Source organism: Hemicordylus capensis, chromosome 1 (assembly GCF_027244095.1).
Source record: "Hemicordylus capensis ecotype Gifberg chromosome 1, rHemCap1.1.pri, whole genome shotgun sequence".
NCBI classification, from domain to species: domain Eukaryota; kingdom Metazoa; phylum Chordata; class Lepidosauria; order Squamata; family Cordylidae; genus Hemicordylus; species Hemicordylus capensis.
The window spans coordinates 255,377,781-255,401,483 of record NC_069657.1 but is presented as its reverse complement, the minus strand read 5'-3'; the positions used below and the strand labels follow the sequence as shown (position 1 = coordinate 255,401,483).

Sequence of the window (23,703 nt, the reverse complement as noted above, 5' to 3'; positions counted from 1 at the left end):
GCAAGGGCTGCGATTTCGAAAGTCTGTGATTACGTGATGGGGAACGGAGAGACAGGGAAGCGAGTAAACAAACACGTTCGAATGGAGGAGACGTTCAAACCGCCAACGGAAACTGAGCTGTCAGACGGCCGGTGAGTGACCGGCGTTTATTGCGCTCGAGCAGCTTCCCGGGATGATGGCGAGCTGGTGTCGCGAGCGCTGAGCCAGCCAATCCTGGAACAAGGCGGGGCTCAGGGGAGGGGGCGCCGCCAAGCCGCAGGTTGCATGACAGGGGCGGGCAAGAGTGGCCCAAAAGGGTGGTCAGATCAATTCACTATCGGCTCTCTCACCTTATAGGCTGAGCAGGTGAGAAAAACGCACGTACCCTAGGCAAAGCGCTGCAATACAAAGAAGAGAGAAAAAACTCACTTCCTCTCACAATATTTTCCTCTCTCTGTGTTTGATGAATTGATCCAAATAACTGTGACCCTCGTGTGTGGTCACAGTTCGTGTAGGCTAAAACTGCTGCACAGGGGTGTAGCAAGGTTGGAGTGGGCCCAGAGACAAGATTTTAAAATGGGCCCCCCCCCCAAAGTCCAGGGCCTCCGCACACCCCAGGCCCCCAAGGATTTAAGTCTGATATTCCAAAATAAGTATGCTGCCTGCAAATACATTTCACTGAATACACACACACACGTCACAATATATAGTGATATACATTGAGTACTATACATTTGTTTTACTTTTAATGCCTAGAACACACTAGAAAGATGAATGATTAAAATGGGCCCCTCGCTGCAGATTAGCAAAGGAGACTTTCAACCATGCAGGGTGAACCTATGTTTGTTTTCTCAGAATTCTGAACAAATTCAGTCAAGTTTGATTGCAGGAGGTTTTTCACAGGAGGCTTTTAAAGCCCTTTAACACACATCTCCTCTGGAATGGAGGTGCTGCATTCACATGTTGGCCAGATTTACCCTGAAGTCCCTGCAAGTTATTGGGGAGCAGTTCACACACAAGAAAAATAAAATAAAAGCACCACACATGCTTCACAGTTCTCACTCAGACCTTCTGGGTTGCAAAACAACTTGAACATAAGTGCATTTATAAATGAATGAATGAATAAATAAAATTAATAAAATACTGTTCCAGAAGTTTTTGCAATTTTCTGCCATGAATCAAGCCACTTATAGGACTTTTTAGATAGTTTTTTTTAAGTCAGCAAATTTTCCAAGCTGTTTCAAAATAAATATTCAGAGACTTCTCGGTCCCTCCCCCCCACCATATCCAAGCCCTATGGCAAGCAGATCCCTATATATGGGGGGGGGGGGGGCGGGAAAGGTAACCACAAAAAGGAGTTCACACTCTACCTGGCAAATGCTGGTCTGGGTTAAGCAGGGCAGCAAGGGGTCTTCTGCTGCAGAGAACACTCTGGCTGCCTCCTCCTTCCTGGCTTGCTTGGGCCCTACTCGAGTTCAGGCTTCACTGCGGCCTACACGGAGGCCTCCGTGGAAGCCCCGCCCACCCGCCGATCAGCTGAGAGGCGGGAGAAAAGGAGCTCTTTGCAGCTTGTCTGCTGCTTCGATTGCGGGCCAGCAGAACAAGCAGGAGAGACGGTGAAGAGGGCAAGTGGCTGAGAGGCTATGGGGCTGGGCAGGGGGCAATGGGGAGTCACATGAGGTGCCTCTGGGGTGCTCCTCCAGGCAGTGGGGCCCCCAGACAACTGTCTCCCCTTGCCCTATCATTGTTACGCGCCTGCTGCTGCAGACATAACAGACTTTCCACTCTCCAACTGTGGGAACAAAAAAAATATGCGTCTAATTTTTATTGTCATCTTGAGTATACACAATATGCTAGCAATAATAATAACCCTTGTTGTGTCACTGCATCTTTCATGGGGGAGGGATGGCATTGTTCCCTTATATTATTATTATATAGTGTGTTGTTAGCCTGCCATCCTGTGCACAGCTACTTGGAGTAAGCCGAGTGGAACTCAATGGGATTTTCTTGCAAGTGCATGAATAGAATTACATTTTATACTGTTGTATTGCTGGTCTACGACTGAAATAAAGTTTTACTTACTAATAGAATTACACTATTAGTTTAAAATTATGAACCTTTTAATTACCCATTGAAGTGCACTGAGGCAGACTGCCTCCTGCTCAAAAACAAACACAGGTCTATTATTAAAACATCCAGGATGAAATCCTAGAAAGATAACCAGCAGTTCCTAGTTCCTTACTGTCTTTCTTTACTTCTATTTTTTCTCACATTGCACATAATACCAAGTGTCTCTGTTGGTAACTGTTGCACACTTTGAAGACTACAAGAGCCATATTAAATTAATTCTGTTTTAGGCCACACTTGCACGAACCTTTGTTTGGACCTTATCTAGCTCTTGTCTTTTATCTGGTCATTAAATAGTTCAACTCCTTGCCATGCTTTAGTTCCCACACATTATTTTTCTCCCTACACTGGTTCAGCCTTCTTTCCCCTACACTCACTTTGCCTTGTAATGGAATTCTGCAGTATGGTTCCTCAGTCCCGATCCAACCGTCAGCGTGATGTAGAGCCAGCGTGGTGTAGTGGTTAGACTGCTGGACTTGGACCGAGGAGACCCGAGTTCAAATCCCCATTTAGCCATGAGACTTGCTGGGTGACTCTGGGCCAGTCACTTCTCTCTCAGCCTAACCTTCTTCACAGGGTTGTTGTGAGGAGAAACCAAAGTATGTAGTACACCACTCTGGGCTCCTTGGAGGAAGAGCGGGATATAAAATGTAAAACAAACAAACAAAAAACCCAGTCCTCACCAGTACAATATTTGCTCCTTACTGTTATGGAACATTATTTACATCTGGGGCAAATAAGCCACTTGCATTCCTGTGGGGCATCTCATTAACTGTGCCAAGAAGAACATCAGATGTAATATGGTTTCTGGGCCAGGGGTGGGAAAGCTCCCCTTTTGTTGGCACAGCTGGAATGACATAGTACCATTAAAAGCATCTGTTAAGAGTTCCTGTAGCCCAGGGTCTTCACATTTCCATACTTTGACAGGCTACATTAGAATTGGTATTGGAACATATTGAGCCAGGTCTCATGATCTGTGAGACCCAGTTTGGGGCGGTGAGTGGGGAGGGAGCCCTGGGCGTCCGGATTGGCCGCCCACACGATTGCCGGCTCTGTGACAGAGCCGGCAGGGGCTGGGGAGCTTGGGGGCCACGCAGCCCCTGGAAGCCCCGAGCACACGGGACATACTGGGGAGACCCCCGGAGCCAGGAGGCAGCTTTTCGCCTCCCGGTCGGGGGTCTACTCACGAGTAGCCGCGTTGCGGAGCTGCACCGCGTCTACTTACAAGCAAATAGCCCAGGTTTGTGGAGTGCTCGCTCCAGAAACCCGGGCTAAGGGCAGGGGTTCTTGAGCAGATAACCCGCTCTAGAACCACCGTGCTCGCAGCCAAGCCCGGTGATTCTGACGATCAACAAAAATCAGGCTAGGCTTTCCTAGCCCGATTTTTGCAATCGTCAGAATAGCCCCATTGTGTAACATATCAGTATGTGGGGTGCATGAAAAGATGGCTTAGCATTTGAGAAGGTTAAGCCCATTAGGATTGCCAGCTAGCCAATATTTACTAGTTCAACCAGTAAAACAGTATTTGTCAAATAATTGTAGCAGTAAACTCCAGATTATGCCAGGCTATTTCCATGATTCACCATATTCTAGCAGGCTCCACCTTCAACCCACCAGATTTTGACTCTGATTTGTCAGATTTTTCCTTGACTGGACTCTGACAACCAGATTCCACCAAGTTCTGCTAATGACTCACCAGTTTGGTCATGGCTCTTCCCTTGCTAGATTCTGATTTGACCCTACCACAGTGGATCAGTATTTTTGAAGTCAACATTGGAAACCCCCCAAATGATACTGCAATGGATGTCACAAATCTAGTAAGGAATGGTGGCTCAGTTTTTGAAAAAGTGAAATCAAATATGACATGTCCCCCAAATTACAGAGATTTGATTATTATATGACAACCTTCCGTATGTTTCTCCATAACAAACAAGACATGCACCTTAATGCTATAAAGTTTTTTCTTGATTAGAGCACCACAACTACCATTCAGTCACCCATGAATCAGTTACATATCATGCACAAGCACCAATCATCACCCACAACATCTTGAACAATCTCTTCATTGCTTTTAGGATTTCAAACCAGCCAATGATAAAGCAGTTGCACAAGAATTCAGTCTCTGTTCTAGGCAGTGGGCAATTTTAAATTAGAAAACAAGTAATTGATATTAAGAGAAACTGTTCTTTCTGACATTTTGGTTTTAACTGTTATTTTAGGTTTGTTTTTTTAATGTAAACCACCACAAGACATCCATTTTGGCAGTAGAAAAATGTAATAAATAAATAAATAGTTCCTTATCCTATATGTAAGTGACACAGCGGGGAAAGGCTTGACTAACAAGCAGAAGGTTGCCGGTTCGAATCCCCACTGGTATGTTTCCCAGAATACAGGGAACATATTGCCAGACTATGGGGAACACCTATATCGGGCAGCAGTGATATAGGAAGATGCTGAAAGGCATCACCTCATATTGCATGGGAGATGGCAATGGTAAACCCCTCCTGTATTCTACCAAAGACAACCACAGGATTCTGTGGGTGCCAGGAGTTGAAATCAACTTGACAGCACACTTTAAGAGCAACTAATTTCCTTGACTTAGCTACAAACTGGATCACAGTTCATATTTTTCTGTTTGCCAAGACAGACTATTGTTTTATTTCAGCAGATGCTCCCCTACTTTAACTGTAAGGGTAGTAAAAAGATAGCTGCACACTGCAATTCTTGATTAAGCAAGTTAAGTTAAATATCATGGAAAGATTAAAATGCCAGTATCAAGAGATACTCCCATTTCTGCTACTGCATAGTCCATACAAATACTGTTATATGTAGTAAGGTAGCATAAGGACCTCTCCAGCTAGTCATTGTTATAATACCACAAAATATCTGCATGTATTTCCAAGTAAATTTGAAGTTATTCCATTTCCATTTACACAAATTTTACAGGCAATTTTACTTTTTTAGGGAGGGTGGATGGTGTTTGACGAAGATCTGAACTATGCAGAAAAGCTCTAAGCAGACAACTTCCAGAAGACATAAGCAGACTGTTGTTACCTTCAAAAAATTGTCCATCCATTCTTCCAAGCAGAAGAAAAAAAGTCAAGAGGATTTTGTACAGCTGCTTCCACTAGAAGTCAGTTTAAAGATTTTTAGTGAACTTGACATTCAGAGCTTATGCAATGCTGCAATGACATGCAAGACCTGGAACTGCACCATTGAGAACTGTGATTATTTATGGAAACATCATTGTTTAAGTGTAAGGGCCATCTGTCAGCGAGAGATTGATTGTGACAGAGGAAATGGGTATTCATGGAAGGTGAGTCCAAAGAGGTTTGATTCTCATCAGAGGCGTAACTAGGGAAAACGGCGCCTGGGGCAAGCACTGAAATGGTGCCCCCCGCCCCCCCCCCACATACTACATTATACTTAGGTTTTTCCTCACAAGCTCCCACCGCCGCCACCAAGCCAGGCCACTGACTGGCCGCCAGGCGCCAGCAAAGCAATGGGGGGGGCGGGTGGCACGGAAGGGACTGCTCATGGGGGAGGGGGCGCCGACACGCTCCCTTGACTGCTGCAGCACTGCTGCACTGAGCAGGAAACATTTGTATTAACAAATTTTTAAAAAAAAAATTAAAAAAAAATTGTCATGCTGGCGCCCCCCACGTGACCAGAAAGATGGCGCCCGGGGCACGTGCCCCCCCTGCCCCCCTTATAGTTATGCCTCTGATTCTCATCTTAAGAGCCTAGGTGGCCCCTTCTTGCATCCTTCTGGCAGTCTCAAGACATCTCAAATAGCATTCAGTTTGTCTCATGAGAAAAATGTTGCCTAGACCTATTTTTACCAATGGACATGACAAGCAAAAGAGATAAAACTATAGATTTTCAGGACTCTTGAAAATGTCTGTTCTAGGAACTTGATGTGATTATCCTAATCAAAGGCAAGGAACAGTTCAGGGCTCTCAGCACCTATTCCAAGAAACAATTCTTTGCTTTCCTGGCTGAGACGTCATTCTTTTAGGGTGGAAGATGATAGAGCTACCATACATTCTTTGATCCTCACCACAAAGCCCAGAGAGTGGGCCATATTTGGTGTGTTTGTTTTTAGTCCTGGCTTAACATTACAACTGCTGAGAATTTAGCAACTGGTTCTCCCCTAGCTTTCAAAAGTAAGCAAAGTGAAGCGGTCCAGCAGTTGTGCTCTGCTTGCCTCCTAATACGAGGTTAGGAATAGGCTGCTCCTCCCAATAGAAGTAGAAATACACATTGGATGGTTGAGAAAACAGAGAAGTTTAACATTGTTTCATATGATCTAGCACAGCTTCTCCTGCTTCCAACTGGTGAGAGAAATATGCAGAATAGAAACTGTGTATCAATCCCACCTAGCCTGTCTTTCTGGAACAAAAGCATTTAGAACTATCCCAGATTTTTCAGAAACATAATATCAGTCAAGCCTTTATCAGTCTCCTCTACTGCATTCACATATCACCAAAAACAGTTTAAAGACTTCTCCTGCTGCTAAGGACATCCCCCTAGCTAAGCAGGGTCCACCCTGGCTGCATTTGAATGGGCGACTAGAAGTGTGAGCACTGTAAGATATTCCCCTCAGGGGATAGAGCTACTCTGGAAAGAGCAGAAGGTTCCAAGTTCGCTCCCTGGCTTCTCCAAGATAGGGCTGAGAGAGAGATTCCTGCCTGCAACCTTGTAGAAGCTGCTGCCAGTCTGTGAAGACAATACTGAGCTAGATGGACCAATGATCTGACTCAGTATATGGCAGCGCCCTATGTTCCTCAGGAGATACTATCTTAACCCGCACTAGTACTTGATTGCTCCCATCACCCCCTGCAACAGCCCCCCTCACCACAGACATCTCTCCACCCTCACCTGAGCCGCACTCCTCCTCTTCCTCCTCCATCCCGTTGCTTCCATCCCCCTCGTCCCTCTTGGTCACTCCTCCATCCCTTTACTCCACCCCCCTCACCCCTTTTGGTTGTAGCTGCACCGTTGCTGGTGCCTATTGGCCAAGCTGCAGCCCCCTGTCCCCAGAGATCTCCCCAGCCTCACTCTCACCCCACTCCTTCTTCCCAGAGGAGCAGCAGTGGTTGACCGGGCACTTCCTTGCTGCCGCCATGGCCGCTCATTCCCCTCAGGTCGCTGACAGGCCTGGGCCCATCCCTTCCCTGCCTCCCTCCCTCCGTCCCTCCGCCAATGGCCTCTGTAGTCCCAAACAGTAGCACTGGTTGACTGGGCCTATCCTTGCTGCCAATGGGTGCCGCCATGGCTGCTTGTTCCCCTCAGGTCACTGACAGGCTCAGGTCTGTCCCTCACCCTTCCTTCTTTCTCTCTTTCCCTCCCTTCTTTCTCTCTCTCTCTCTCTGTCCTCCACTTGCTCTTCTTCTCTCTCTCTCTCTCTCTCTCCCTCTCCCTTCCTGAGTTATTTATTTATTTATTTATTTATTTATCTTGCATTTTATATCCCGCTCTTCCTCCAAGGAGTCCAGAGCGGTGTAGTACATACTTAAGTTTCTCCTCACAACAACCCTGTGAAGTAGGTTAGTTAACAGATCAACTAATTCACAAAACGGCAGCCTCCTTCTCCTGAAGGGCTCTTTCCTCCCTCATCACCCCTCTCTTCGCAGACCCCTGCCCATTATCCTTTTTTATATATAGATTCCTCTCCTCTACCATCAAGAACATCTTCCAACCAGTAACAGTTGCATTCCAACTGACCTTAACCGTCAGAGGCTCCTCCTCCCTATCTGCATATGGAATCCCCACTGCCCAATCCCCACGGTGCTTCTGCTCAAGAACTCTTGCAATAACTGCCATGCACAGGATTAGCCGCGGGTATGCCTTAGAGAATTATACATATAGATTATTTCAGCAAACATCTCAGCCCCATAACTGCAAAAATTAACCAAAATGCTGAGGATGAGTGTCAAATACATGGGACGATTTAACTTATCAGCACCCACTGATTCTCCCCCACAAATATCAATGTCCATGCATTTCCCATTACCTCACCAAATATGCCTGTGAGATTTTATGTTTGCTGAGATAATGAGGCTCTTCACATGAATGGTGTGAAGAGCTGTAAGGGGGTTCGCAGGGAGAGCGGGTTTGACCCTCTCTCCCCACAGATGAGCACCAGCTCATTGCTGAGCAGGCAGATTGCCCGCCCAGACAAACAGCGGCTTCCCTCCTGCACCGGCCGTGGCTCCAGGTGCCAGGCACAGGGAAGCGCTGCCGTGTGGCGCCCCAACCCCTACAGCCCCAGTAATGCACCACACAACTGCATTCCTAGGGTCCTGCAGCTGCAGCAGACACACAAACAAAAAAAATGGTGTTAGCGGAGCACTCCACTAACCTCATTTAAGGGCAGGGAGCATTTAGGAGGGCTTGCCACTGGGAGCTGCACTGCTCCCGTTGCTGTACACGAGCAGCAGAAGCCCAGCTGGGCTCCCTTAGCCCAGTTTCCGCTGCTCGTGTGAATCCCCCCTCATCTAGGCTCACCTGATTTCAGTGTGTGAGGGGGTAAGGTGTGTGTGTCGGGGTGGGGGTGGGGGTAAGGCACCCTCTGCATCCACTAATTCTTCCCTGCAATGCCTTCCAGCCTTTGAAATGAAGTTACAGGGAAGAAACAGTGCTGATAACCCCACATTTCCTTTATAACATCTGGTTTGGCCCTAAAAGTATTGTAGCACTATACATTTTTAGCTGTGGGTCCGTAAGACCAACACGCCTCTGAATCTCAGGACAGTGTGTTCTGTGACCTTTCCTAACTGTATGACGTGTCCCCAGAGTATTAACATCAAAATGGGCACAGTTCTGGCAGATGTAGAAATGTAGGAACAGGAGGCAGAAGCTCTGAAAGAATGAAATGCTACCTGCTATTCAGTTCCCTTCCCTAATTCAGGCATGTGCTAATTCACAGTTTGATCTTATGACCAGCTTGCATTTTATAACAGTGACAGCTGAGTGTCCTATGCAACAGCACTTGACAGATCCCAGGCATCAGGGAGCCATGGCACCTAGAAATCTAACTGTGGCACTTAGACTAGGACATTCAGAGGCAGAGTTGATTAATAACATCTTTTTTGTCCCAAGCAACTCTCTAAATATGCTACTTGCAAAGGAGATAAAAAGAAGCCTTTTTACCCTCTCCCCATAATGTCCATTACTAAGTCCAGTAGTTTTGTCAAGTGACCATTGTCTGTCTCCTAAATTTTGGGGCTGGCTCCTAGATCCAAAGAGAAGTTGCCAAGGCCTGCTGTACAAGGCACATACATGCCTTGTATGTGTCCACCCCACCCCCCACAAACCCCCACCCTCAAACTCCTCCTTTTTGCTGACACAAATTGCTCTCTCATCCCCATTCAGTGGATGGGAATCTTCTCACAGCTCTGGAAGATAAGAGTACTGCTGCCTGTCTGAAGCTGTTATGGTGCTTCTGTGTTGCATAGGGACCTTTTCCCAGCTGTAGGCAGAGCAGTCACCATAGTGGAGGTTGCTCGAACAACATGCAGCACATTACACCGGAAAGCATACTGAAAGGATGGGGAAGAGAAATGAAATAGTACTGACACAAAGAGTGTTGTTACATACAGTGCTTAAAATCATCTTTCACTTTCTTACACTATATATGTGAACATCTGTTAATGAAGCAGATAAAGTGAAAGAGAAGCATTTGTCATGGGAATAAACACTCTGGCCAATCAAGGTTTTGTATTTGCAATACAGCAAGAGCCATTTTAGACGACATATGTTAAAATGCTTCTCAGAGCCTAACTACATGTTACAATACAAACCTGGAGCCTAACTACATGTTACATGTTAATGTGTGTAAACAAAACTCTGACAAGTGTTTTAAAGGGGGAAATAAGAGAGAGAGAGATATGTTTTAGGAGGGAGTAGTTAGGAGCAAAGAATTTACTAGTGTGAAAAGTTTTCATCTCCCACTCCCTCTCTAAAGGTAAATTGTGCCATCGAGTCAGTTTTGACTCCTGGCGCCCACAGAGCCCTGTGGTTGTCTTTGGTAGAATACAGGAGGAGTTTACCATTGCCGTCTCCCGCACAGTATGAGATGATGCCTATCAGCATCTTCCTATATTGCTGATACCCAATATAGGTGTTTCCCATAGTCTGGGAAACATACCAGCAGGGATTCGAACCAGCAACCTCTGGCTTGATAAACAAGTCATTTCCCCACTGTGTCTTTGCCATATTCAAGCTCTCAAAATCTGGGCACCATATTATTTATTCATTTATTTATTTCATTTATAAACCGCCCCATCTAGAGGCTCTGGGCGGTGTACAGCAACTTTTTAAAAAGACATAAAACCCACAATTCAAACACAATGCTAAAAACAATATAAAAACAATGCAAAAATGATTAAAACCATTTAAAACCAATTAAAATACTTTTTAAAAAACAGCACTTCACAAGCCTTGGAAGGCCAGGCCAAACAAATAGGTTTTTAGGGCTCTCTTAAAGGCCGACATATAATGCAAATTATGCACATTAACTGTGCACTGTCTGTCCAGTTGACTTGTATTTGCTCTGTTCATCTATCAGCAATAGTTGGGGAGGATCTCTTTACCTGACTATTTACCTGAGCATTAAACACCCAGACTTTATATCCCAGCACTTTCTAATACACAAGTTCAGTGTTTAACTTTGTCTAATTAGCTGTGTGTAGTGCTGCCATGGATTCTTCACCAACTGCAGACTACTACCCCACTCCGTTTTCCAATACATGAATATGCTTTTTATTGGTGAATAAATATGCTATTTATTAGTTTAATTATGCTAATTTAAATATGCTATTTATTGGTGAAGTTGAAGATACCTAATAAGATTGCTGAAGATACTAAATCAAAGCTCACGCTGAGGAGCAGTGCTGAGTAGGGATAAGCCTGAAGCATTTTGAGAGGCTTTGGAGAGGCACCAAAACACTACGGCTCCCTGGCGCCAAAGAATTTCGGCATGGGGTGAGGGGTTCCATTAAGAGGAGGTGGGCAGGTCCTACCTGCCCATCCTCCAAGCCCCTGCCAGCTTGTCGCAGAGCTGTCTCAACGGAAATACTCCATGCAAGCGGCAGTTTGTGCCACTTGTGCCTCTAAAATGCTGCACCGCAGCGATGGTATGCATCCCTGGCATCCATGACGCAGCGTCATGTAAATGGTGTCGACGCAGTGCAGCATTTTAGAGGGGCAAGTGGCACAAGCACAGAAGTATTTCTGTTGAGTCAGTGCCATGGCAGTTCAGTGGGCACTTGGAGGACCTGCCCACCTGCTCTTAAGGGAGCCCCTCCCCACCCGTGGATGTGCACTGAAGCAATTTGGTGCACATCCCTAGTGCTGAGTGCATTTTTATCACCACTGAATGCACCACTGAGCGCATTTTTATCACCACTAAATTCTACAATTAACCCTACAAAACTCGTGGTAGGGATTAAAGCTTTCATCCCTGAGCTTTGTCTCAATCACCATTCACAACTTGAGAGAAGTACATAACTTTATTCATTCATTCATTCATTCATTTTATTAAATTTATACCCAGCTCAAACTTACGTCTCTGGGCAGCTAACAACAACATGAGTTAAATACATTAAAAACATCAAAATGACTCCTTTTGATTTAGAATACTAGTATAGGCTGGAAAAGAGCAGGGGGCAGGGAGAATTCATGGCTGCTTAAAGCTAAATTTAAAACACACCCCAAACCAAAATAATATCTATAGGAAAAAACTGAATTTTCAAACAGAATTAAGTTTGAGATATTAATAGCAGCAATAGAACAAAAAATACACAGCTTTTCAGTTAAGGCTGCAATCCTATCCATACTTACTTGGGAGAAAATCTTATTGAAACTAATGATACTTACTTCTAAGTAGGTACGCACAGAATGGATTGCACTATAAAAACATTAAACATTACAATACTGTACACAGGTAGGCAGCGATTTACATCAAAATCAAGATATCCTCTCAGCTGCCCTATAGAGATCCCCTGCTGCCAAAAAACCAAAGGGAACATTCCTCCGGGAGATTACTTATTGTGAACCTCTCCCAGCCAGCCTCTTGTGCTTCACCTGTCTTTCTCTAAGTCCAGCAGTTGAACAGAATAGTGACTGAACATTTTTCTCCTTAACGCCACTTTCTCAAGGACTAGAGCTTTGCTTTTAATTTTAATTTTTAATTTTTAATGAAATATAAAATGAAAGCTGGGAATCCGGACATGAGAATAGGCTAACCAAGCACCAGGAACATGCTTAAAATCCAGGAAATATCTAGAAATCTGGGGCAGACGGCAACCACCCCCTTTCCAGTCTGAATCATGTCTTCCCAAAGCAGCTTTGTTTAGCACTTAACTGTACATATGACATGACAGCGTAAAAGTTTCCACAAGTCCACTAGTGGGCAGTAGTACATCTAGATCTTGTTTAAAATGAGCCCACCCTAAGTTCTATATACTGGAGGAAAATATGCCCAGTTTTAGGCAGTATTCATATGAGGCTTAAAATGATATACTGTACATTGCGTATGTTAAACCTGTATTGGCTAAAATGTAAATTCAATGTATCTTTCAACTCCTTTGTGTGCATTAAAATGTTCACATGGTACAATTAGTCTCTGACAAGCTTCAATGTGTCCCACATGTGACAATAGGAATAAGTTGTCTTGAAATCTTATGCCCCCAAGGGCAGGGCAGAGAGAGGGCACGCCCTCAGCCCCTGCCTATAGGCTTCCAGCAGCATCTGGTCGGTGGGCCATTGTGTGAAACAGGATGCTGGACTAGATGGGCCTTGGGCCTGATCCAGCAGGGCTGTTCTTATGAAAGCTTTTATATGAAAAGGCAGGGTACATAAGAAATGACTTGCAAACTCTGACTACTGTGGTCATTAAGGAGTCTTTGCATCGGCCCTTTCATATTGTCCTCCTTTTCCCATCCTTCCCCCATTTACTTCCATCAGGTCACATTGCTGCGAAACTACTGGAAAAGCAAAGTGAAGAATGAGTGGCTAAGTGGAAAATACAGCAACATTCATTCTTGCAATGGCTTGCCAGACAAAAGTATGTATCCTATGGATGTTGACACCTGGGGAGAAATCCTGGAAGCAGAACTGGAGAGATAAGAGGCCCCAATGTGCATGTTGTGCAGAAGGAACTAGCAGAGGTGCCCTTTCGACCAGACTTCTGGGTGGCAGTCCAGTCCTCTACGCTGGGCAGGGGCCCCCCAAATGTCCCACCCGGGGCCATGGGGGCCATGCCGCTGACTTGTGCTGGGCAGCCAAGTGTGCAATGCTGAGAGTGGCTATGGGTGACTTATTCATAACTTCTTCTAAAAATAAAAATAAAAATTTTCCAGCTTTCCCTGAGCATGTTCTGGTGTAAAAAAATAGTGCATTGTAGCTTATATTGCAGAGGTGGCAGGGAGGGGGTGGTGAGACACCCCCCAAAGGCCTTTAGGTCCAGGCTCCAAAATTACCGAGGTGCACCTAGGATAGGGATATGCACGAACCATGGTTTGAGCTTATTTAAGGAGTGGGGCGCAGGAGCTTTAAGAAAGAGGAGAGCAGGTCCTTCCCTGCTCTCCGACATCTCATGCAGCTTCCTGCTGGGGTGATGTGCATCCCAAAAAAGCCCCTCATGGCATGAGCACACACATGGTGTCCGCGCATGCAGGGGTGCCACTCGCTTGGTCAGCATGGTGCTGCTGACCACGCAAATGGTGCCTATGCATGCACAGACACCATATGCAAGCTGATGCTATGTGGGGCTTCTTGGAATGCATGTCACCACAGCAGGAAGTTGCATGGGTCAGTGGAGAGCAGGTAAGGACCTGCTCTCCTCTTTCTTAAAGCTCCTGGGCCCCACTCCTTAAATAAGCTCAAACCATGGTTCGTGCATATCCCTACTCTAGGAACTAGAGCTGAATGGATCAATGCAAATCTTGAACTGGATGTAATCATTAACATTTGCATGTGACAGCTTTATAAGTTGTTGCCAATGACAAACAACCTAACATAGCACATTCAGCTGAAGGAAGTACAGATGCAGTGGCTGCATTTGTGTTTCAGCAGTGTAGCTACAGTACTTGCAGGGGTGATTTTTGCGGCTCCCTCCTTCTCGTAGATTGTGTTGTGCACCCGGCAAATATGTCCCTGAGCAACCCTCAGGGACATATTTGCAGGTTTCAAAGAGCGCTTACAGTGGAAGTGGAGATCAGCTAAAATTGCCCCTGCAAGCACCCACACTGCTGAAGCAGGAATGCAGCTGCTGCACATGTGCTTCCCTCGGCTGCATGCGCACAGGACGTTGGCCTTTCTGTTTTGCACTTTAAGAATTGCTGTTATTTAAATTGTGTATTGTAAATATTGAGATGATGTGTATGTCTTTCCAGTCTACTGTATTGTTAAATACAGTTGTTCATGGATTCTCTCAAAAAACACTTTACAAATAATAACAAATACTTTGGAAAACGTGTTTGGTTTTTCTTAAGCTTCTCCTAACAGGAGCTAAATGGCATGATCATGAAGGTGAAAAAGGAAAGAAAAAGAAGTCCACAGAAGGCCTTTGGATTTTGAAATGAGAGAGACAAGAGCATGCATATTTTGCTGATATAGGAAGGATTGCCTGTTATTTTTTAGTGCAACCAGTTCATGCTATCATTTTTACTGGACCAGTAAAAAGTCATACCAGTCTTTAATCAGTATCATAATTACTGGCACTGCCAGCCACATCTGACAACTCTACTCTTGTGTACTATGGGTCTAATTCTTTCTAAGCACTAACTTCATTTTCATCTAGTATTGCCCATTTTTATGGGCCTTGCTCATATGCCTTTAAAAGCAGTGATTAAGCCTCCCTCCCCACAGCATGGTCCCAGTCTGGACTAGAGGACCCTGCAGCTGCAATTGGGTTTTAAAAGGCAGAAGAGGATCCATTGTGAGTCTGGGTGGCCCAGCTGCTGCTTAAGGTACAAGCGCAAAGCCTGTTAAAGGTGAGGGAGGAGCCACACAATGTTCATCCAGCTTCCTGTCTGCAGCTTCTCCACTTCTGTCAGTAAAGGCCATTAGTAAATGTTTCTTTCACTGATGTGGCTTTGTGGTCATTGGTTTCATGAAAGGAGAAATAGCAATAGCACTAGCACTTACAAATACCGGGTATGGATGTGGGAGCTAGCTGCTGGGAACCTTGTAAGCCATCTTAGACCATTCCTCGCTCAGTGCAGGAAATACATAGCTATAGACACTCCCAACAGATGACTGTCTACCCTCTATTTTAAGTCCTCCAATAAGGAAGTGTCCTTGATTGTTCCATTGTTACTGACAGTTGTTCCATTGTCAGGTTGCTCTTTTACTTTTTTATTTTTTACATTTAATATCCCGCTCTTCCTCCAAGGAGCCCAGAGCGGCATACTACATACTTAAGTTTCTCCTCACAACAACCCTGTGAAGTAGGCTAGGCTGAGAGAGAAGTGACTGGCCCAGAGTCACCCAGCTAGTTTCATGGCTGAATGGGGATTTGAACTTGGGTCTCCTCAGTCCTTGTCCAGCACTCTAACCACTACACCACGCTGGCTCATTCTTTCCATTAAGAAGTTTCTCCTAATGTTCTAAATCTATATCAAAGTTAAGCTATATAAAAACATTGTATACAATGGAGGGATTAATAAAATGCTTCAGCAACCAAAGCACCCCTCGTTAACTGTAATATGAGCCCTCAATTACAGTTTGAAGTGCCACAGCCTAGGCCACTTCAATAAGCACTACGAGGATAGGCTTGCATGTGGAGGATGTTTGTGTACTTTCCAACAGCAAGAGAAAGAGAGTTTCCCAGGGATTTCCATCCCAAGCCCAGGGTGGGGTGTTTAAGCTCTGTCGATATGGTGGCGGCAGCCTTTAGAACCTACCAAAAATTATAGGAAAATTTTTGGAGAAGCCTGAACCGGAAAGCTCAGCAGGGCTGATTCAGCATTTTGCTTCCCCTCATGTGAGCTTGCTCTGAGACAAAGGTTTTAAACTGCTACAGTGTGACACACATTGCCTCTAAACACAGCCCCAGCAAACACATGAGCAGTTAACCTGGGGTAAGGGAGCATTTGCTCCCTTAACTTCGGCTAACAGCTGGGGTGAACAGTGGGGCTAGGTGGCACTGTCCTGCTGGTATCGGGCATGATCCCGGTGGTTCTCATACGCAGCTTAACCCGGGCTGGGCATTAGTAGGGGTGTTCACAGAACCGGCTCTGTGCACACCCGAGAGGCAGGGAGTCCCTTTAAGGCATGGGGAGGGTGCCTTTATCTCCCCCACCGTGCTTCCCCCTCCGCTGCTGCTTCAGAAACTGCTGGCGTGGAGCGACTGTATACCCTCTTGACGACCCAGTCAGGGTAAAACCAGAAGTGGCATGTGTATGCATGATGTGCATATGTGCAACCACCACTTCCAGTTTTACGCTGACCTGGGCAGCAAGAGCCCCGTGCAGCCCTGTCTTACCCTAGGCAAGAGCCCCGTACAGCTGCTCCGTGCCAGCGGTTTCTGAAGCAGCACCAGAAGGGGAAGCATGGTGGGGGAGATAAGGGCATCTTCCCTGTGCCTTAAAGCTGCCCCCTACCACGTTCCAACTGGTTCAGACACAGGGTTTCCGAACTGGTTCGGTGTTCTAGGAATAGCACGCTGAAGCGGTTTGTGCACATCCCTAGGCATCAGTGTTTTTCACTTTCACAGAGGACTCAAGTCCCTGACTAGGCATTTGGAATTTGCAGAACAGGATTGCAAGGCAGGAAAAACAACCAGTCAGAACCAGGGCAGATTTCACACAATGGGCTTTACCGTGAGTTTACTGCAAGGTTTAACTGGGAATTTGAAGTTGCCCCAAAAAACTGACACAAAAAAAGCTGATTTTTTAAAAACTTGGATATAGATCAGGCTACACTCTAACATGCAATGAAAAATCAAAATCATGAAGCTCTTCTCACAATCAGTGAGAAGAGCTTTGGGGCTAACTGCAGGAGTTAACCTTCCCTTCCCCGTAGATGATCCTCTGTAGGTTCCTGGATAGGCAGAAGAGCCTGCCCAGATGAGTGGTGGCTTCCCTGTGGCGCTCCTGTGCCTCGCTCCGCCACTCTGGGGGTCGGGTGCAGGGAAGTGCCGCTGCATGGCGCACTGCCCCACAGAGCCCAAATAATGCACTGCATGAGTACACAGGGCATTATCGGGATCCCCCCCCCCCAGTGTGCCTGCCATGGCTGCAAGCAGCCACAGCCGACACACAATCAAATAATTGCCCTTAACCTGGTTTAAGAGGGTGGCTGTTTAGGCAGGCTTGCCGCCGTGGAGCCACTGAGCTTGCCCTTGAGCCCGGTGGTTCTCACAAGCATGCAAAACAGGGCTGGGATCCTTTGCACGCTCGTGAGAATAGCCTCCGTGTGTGAAGTGCTCCCCGATAGTTTGGGGTAAATTTGGCCAATATGTCAACACACACCCTCCATTCCGGAAAAGATGCAAGCTAAAAGCCCTGTGTAAAAAAACACCCAGCAAGCTAGTTGCTAAGAATACTATATGAATGACTCTCTGTGGTTGAGTTAATATGGTGTCTGTGTTAACATCTATGTTTCCTGTGGTTTCTTAGGTCACAGGTCCAAAAGTGCATACTTTGGTGTGAAAGTATTTGCAACATGTGCTACAGTGCATGCTTTTGTATGTTAACTGGAAGCAGAAAGCATCTGTCATGTAATTCAGAGCGTAAGCAATTATCTAAGCCTCGTAAAGGCAGGATAACTAAGAGGGAAAATAGTCCTGAGGAGAGAAGATGATAGTATTTCCCTCTTTTGAGTATGGAACTTATTTGAGATCAAGTTTTCTACAGATGGGAAACTGTTTGATAGGCATGGCAGAAGAAATGGTCAGAATAGGGTTAGTTTGGGCTAGGAGCAGAACTGGTCCTGCCTTACTGCTAGGCTGCCTGAACCTATGCAGGTTAACCTGAAGTCAATGGGACTTGCTCCCAAGGCAAGTGTGCATAGAGCTGCATACCAAGGCAGCTCTCTTGAGAAATATTTAAAATGACAGAGGGCCTGATGTTATCGGTGACGAAGAAGAGCTCTTCAGCTCAAGCCAGGGATCTTCAGCGGGGTGGGGTGGGGGGTGGGACAGTGAAGGAAGGTAGAAAGCTGGCGTTATGGAAGTAACTGCATCCTACTCCCGCCTGATCCAAGGACATTTTGAGGCTATTCACACATGCATGCAAAACCGGGCTAAGGAAGTCCAGCCCAGTTTTGCATACATGTGTGAACCACTGGGATCAGGCTCGATCCTGGCAGCACCATGGCAGCAAACCCATGTACGGAGCCACCCTTCTAAATGAGGTTAGGAGTGCGTGCGCTCTCTTCACCCTGATTCTTTTGCTCGTGTGTCAGCTGAGGCTCCAAGCAGCCACGGCTGGCGCTCGGGGAGGGGGGTTCCCCATAATGCACCGCACGCTTGCGCGGTGCATTACTTGAGCTCCGGGGGCGAGGCAACGTGTCCCAGAACCCCAACCCTCAGAGCTGCCGGCAGCAGCCAATGCTCGTCTGTGCGGGTGATCTGCCTGCCCAGGGACAGCAGAACAATTGTCTGCGGGGAGGTAAGCATTTTAGGGCTTTCTCCCTGCAAGCCCGGTAGCCCTTTCTCACTGCTCGTGAGAAAGGACTCTTGGAGTGATAAAGCAGGAGAGGAGACTTTTGAACAAGGTTCAGCTGGATACATTTTTAACAAGCTATAGAGGGCTGTTGATATCGTTACTTAAAGCTCTATTAAGTAGCACTTCTAAGCAAGTAAGACACAGTATGTTAAAAAAAAAAAAGTAACACACCTATACAGGTTACATTAGCTTGCACAACATGGAATACCTACACATAAAGTATAGTAACCACTGACCAGCGGACAAGTTATGATCCATGAGTGGAGGTCAGGGTGAGGTCAGCAGGAATAAATCCCCTCCCTCCATATACACTGATTCTACCTACATTGTCATCCTATTTAAATCATGCTCCATTGCGTTCAGCGTAGCTCATGGTCAACCCCCATAAATTTTAAATGTTTCTTTGCAATTCTGCCATTTTAAAAAAATATCATAACCATGGGAGGTCCCAGACCATGGTACAAGGAAAGAGATGTAACCATTGGCATAACACTGGGCACAAAACGCGCATGCCCCAAATGTTTGGCTAGGATGGTGCCCTTAACCTCTTCCCTACCTGCCCTTCCCCACCACCAACCTTTTTTGGATCAAGCAATAGGCACTGGTGAGGGGGCATGCTCTGGGCTGGGATTTTTAATTCCAGCCTAGAAGGTGCCCCCTGTCACTGCCTGCTCTGCTGCTGAGCCTCCCACTTGGTTCGATTCTAATTCTAATATAGGGCCTCTGAGAGGCCCTATATGTGTAGGGGTATAAAGTACGTGTAGCTCTGCATTGAATTAATATAATTGGCTTCTATGCATATGGGATTATTAAGCCTGCAATCTGATGCACTCTTGCTTAGTCAAATGCTTCACTGAATGCATACATGCTATCAAATGCATAAAAGAGACATAAAGCTGGGTTGGATGAGATGCAAAGTCAGAGGCTATGACCTTGAACCCAAGTAGCTCTTTTTTTTTTTTACAGAATTAGGCCCTAATGACATTCTCTTACACCTTGCAGCTCTGTAAAATATTTCCCACATACCATTCATTCCTTTTAAAATGTCATATCCCATTTTTCATATGAATCATTCAAAGCAGTTAGCAGCAACATTATTAAAAGCAATGCATATCAAACTGACACAATAAAATTAAAATCAAACAGAAGAGATGGATAGGATCATTTTAGCCAGTCAAGAATATTCAACAGAACAGGAAGAACAACTCATATGTGGAGAGCAAAAATCAGACAACCCCAAAGGCCTTCTAAAAATACAGGTGTTTGCCTGACACCTGAAGGCACTCAGTGCTGCAGCCAGGTGCCCCCCAAAGTTGAAGCTTCCTACAGAGAACAACACTGATAATGTTCTCTTTCATTAGAACACTACTGAAAATGTCCTACTCCTAAGAGCTACCCATTGAAATGCAGCTGCTGGGAGCAGATGCAGCAGGGACTCAGATGTTGAATGGAGCGCATGAGGAGGTACATGCAGAAGAACATGATCCTTAAGGTGCCCACTTGGCCCTTAAGTGGTCAGCATGGTGTTACTGACCACACATTACCTTGGTCAGCATGGTGTTGCTGACCATGCAAATGGTGTCCATACATGCACAGAGGCCTCATGCAAGCCAGGGTCACACCACCACCGCTGCGCACAGGCTGTTGAGTGCACTGCTGTAGCAGGAAGCTGCATGGAGTGGCGGAGAGCAGGTAAGGACCTGCTATACTCCCGTTCAGAGGTGCTGCTCAGTGCTGCGGCCCCCAGCGGCACCTTGCTTGCATCGGTTCAGTGCTAAACCATGCATGAAACTTGCTTGGTGCACATCCCTAACTATGAAGCAGGGGTGCAGACAGAGGGAATGATTAAGGAGCAACTCTGCACAATTTGGGGGCAGGGGAAGGATAAAGGTTTTTAGGTTTGGTATGAGGGAATTCAGTAAAATTAGGGGGGGGCACTCCTCAAATGCTTCCGGGGGATCTGCATACCTGCTAGAAGGATAATGTTGATGCCAAAATGTGCAAGGTGCCAAAATGACTCTGAACTAATTGACCTTGTGTTTGCTTATTATCATTTGCTTCTTAGATTTGTCTCAGGGCTAGACTCTGGGCTGTTCTGAATGTGCATATATTTAAGTTAACAATTGCAAATGAGAATGGCTATTTCATCCCTTTGGGAGTCCTAATCACCTTAAGTAAAAGAAATCATGCAGAGAGGGTCTTAAGAACATAAGAACAGCCCTGCTGGATCAGGCCCAAGACCTATCTAGTCCAGCATCTTGTTTCACACAGTGACCCACCAGATGCCTCTGAGAAGACCACAGGCAAGAGCTGAGGGCATGCCCTCTCTCCTGCTGTTACTCCCTTGCAACTGGTATTTAGAGACATCTTGTCTCTGAGGCTAGAAGTGACCTATTGCCCTCAGACTAGTAGCCATTGACAGACCTCTCCTCCATGAATTTAAACCCCTCTTAAAGCCATCCAGGCTGTTGGCTGTCACCACATCTTGTGGCAGAAAACTCCATAGGTTAATTATGTGTTTTGTGAAAAAGTACTTCCTTTTGTCAGTCCTAAATTTCTTGGCAATCAGTTTCCCCTGGTTCTAGTGTAATGAGAGAGGAAGAAAATTTTCTCTCCATTAACTTTCTCCACACCATACATGCTTTTATAGACCTCTGTCATGTCTCTTCTCAGTCATCTTTTTTCTAAACTAAAGATTCCCAGATGCTGTAGCCCTGCCTCATAAGGAAGGTGCTCCAGGCCCCTGATCATCTTGGTTGCCGTCTTCTGCACTATTTCCAGTTCTACAATGTCCTTCTTAAGTTACGGTGACCACAACTGTATACAGTACTTCAAGTGTGGCCACACCATAGATTTGTATAAGGGCATGATAATATTAGCAGTTTTATTTTCAATCCCCTTCCTAATGATTCCTTGCAAGGAATTGGTCTTGTTTCATAAGCTTTAGGGAGCTGCATAGGCCATTGCATCTGAAATGTAGGTGTTTCTCCTCTATATAGACTCCACACCCTAAGATGTCACATATCAAAATGTTGAAAAGACAGGCCTGGCATTAATAAAGGAATCCATGGCTACAATTAACAGAGTGATAGGTACACTTCAACACACTGGTTTCATGGATCTCACAAAGCTCAAGAGTTCTGTGATTGACAAGGGGTCTTTCCTAAGTATTAAACTCACCTGATTTGGTTCTAAAAGAGGAGGTGAAAAGGTTGCCAACTAAAAACTTGAATAGAGGGCATGTGACTATTTGGGGGACCAGGTGATTTTTTTGCATAAGGAGGGAGTATTTGGGGGACCAAACAACTTATTTTGCATGTGTTTTGGTGTCCGAAGTTCTGGGGAGCAATTGCAACATTTTGTTCACTGAGAACACTTTGCTCTCATGAAAAGCTTCTCTTCCTCTGTCTTCTTCTTCTTCCTACTGACCATCCGTCCAATGGGGAAGCCAGAGGGGAGGTTCTGCTTCACTGGCAGGTTGTAGAGCCACGTCATGCAGGAGTGAAGATGGGTGGGCCCGGCAGCTGGAGCTTGCTGCCTTCATGTGTTGGTTGTAGTAGTGAGAAGTTAACAGTTTGCGAACTAACTTTACTCACTTAGCAGTTAGCTGACTAACTTTACTCAGTTAGCAGCTCCCCCTGCCGAGTAAAAAGGCAAGTGGTAAATCTCTTCTGTTTATCGTGGGGAGAGCAACTGACCCTATCCAATCCCAGCACAGCATTCCTTCAGAGGTTGGTGCTGCCATTAGCTTGTATTTCTTTTTAGATTGTGAGGCCTTTACAATCTAAGGGAGCATCTTATTGTTATTTGTTTTTCTTTGAAAGCCACTGTGAAATCTTCTTTTGAAAAGCCATATATGAATGTTTATAGTCATAGAGAACAGCAAGCGAGTGGGAGGCCATGCATGCACCACTGCACGAGCATGCAAAGAGGCTGGCTCGGTCGCTAGCTGGCTGCCCTGCCTCCAGCCAAGAGGTGAAGCTGCTGGCCTGGCTGGGGAGAGCAGGCTGGGTGACCCCTGGGGGAGGAGGGCAGAGGACTGTGTGTGTGTGGTAAACCTAACCAGGAGATGAACTGACAGGGGTTAAGCAGCAGGGGCCTTGAGAACTCTGCACCTAGACAGCAGACCAAGCAGACATACCCCTCACCTGGTCATCAGCTTCACAGGGGTGAGCTGCATTTATTCTCGATCTATCAGTTTTTAAAATCAAAATACACATATATAATATCAATAAACATATGCAAATTTTATGCGAAGTGGAGACTTCTTGGAGACTTTTTTTTTGTGTGAAAAGCGTCCTTTGTTTCCACTTTTTTGGTGATGGATATCGACTTTTTTCACCATCTGGACCTGACAACCCTAGATACAATTCAAAGGATATGTATGCTGTTATAATACTCACATTGAGCCTATCCTGGGCACACACACGAAATCATCACTTTTATGAATGAGTGTATTTCAACTGAAGCAACTAACCTGGAAGTAATGGATTCATCTTGAAAACACAAGTGCAGGCAGTGATCAAAATCTGTACAGTATCTATTCTAGCCTTGTCCCTGATAACCCTTTGGAGTTCTCTCAGAGGCTTCACATAGCAGTAAAGAATAGGATGCGTTCCTGTTTACTTGGATTGCAACAGTCCAGCATATTTTTAGATATGGGGCCTAGCTGGCAACAACCACACAGCAATTATCAAGAAGGCAAGAGTGAAATGTGCAAGTTTTTATCTTTGTGTTCTGGTTTCCCTTTTAGCTGTGAAAAGACTGAAACAGCCACTCTGTCAGCACTGACGAATGACAGGAAGGAGTTGCTGTGAGCAGATTTCCAAGCAACATGAACTTTTGAAACTCATGGGTAGCGATGGAAAGATGCACACGTGGGCAAGGGCTGCAGTGTGGGTGTGACCATCATGGGGAC

General features: G+C 45.7%; 1 protein-coding gene across 4 annotated transcripts; it reads left to right on the top strand.

Annotated features, from left to right (window-relative positions):
• Nucleotides 1–23,668, top strand: FBXO48 (F-box protein 48). 4 transcript variants are annotated; one of them, XM_053284507.1, is made up of 4 exons: nucleotides 1–131; nucleotides 5,071–5,422; nucleotides 13,078–13,177; nucleotides 23,539–23,668. In XM_053284507.1, the coding sequence occupies exons 2-4, from the start codon at nucleotides 5,105–5,107 to the stop codon at nucleotides 23,574–23,576; spliced, it is 456 nt and encodes a 151-aa protein (XP_053140482.1). In that variant the 5' UTR covers nucleotides 1–131; nucleotides 5,071–5,104; the 3' UTR covers nucleotides 23,577–23,668. The 4 variants fall into 4 exon arrangements, with proteins under 4 accessions (XP_053140482.1, XP_053140481.1, XP_053140483.1 ...); XM_053284506.1 differs by lacking the exon at nucleotides 23,539–23,668 and adding an exon at nucleotides 14,983–15,202; XM_053284508.1 differs by lacking the exon at nucleotides 23,539–23,668 and adding an exon at nucleotides 14,607–14,973.
• Nucleotides 23,669–23,703: the final 35 nt, after the last annotated feature.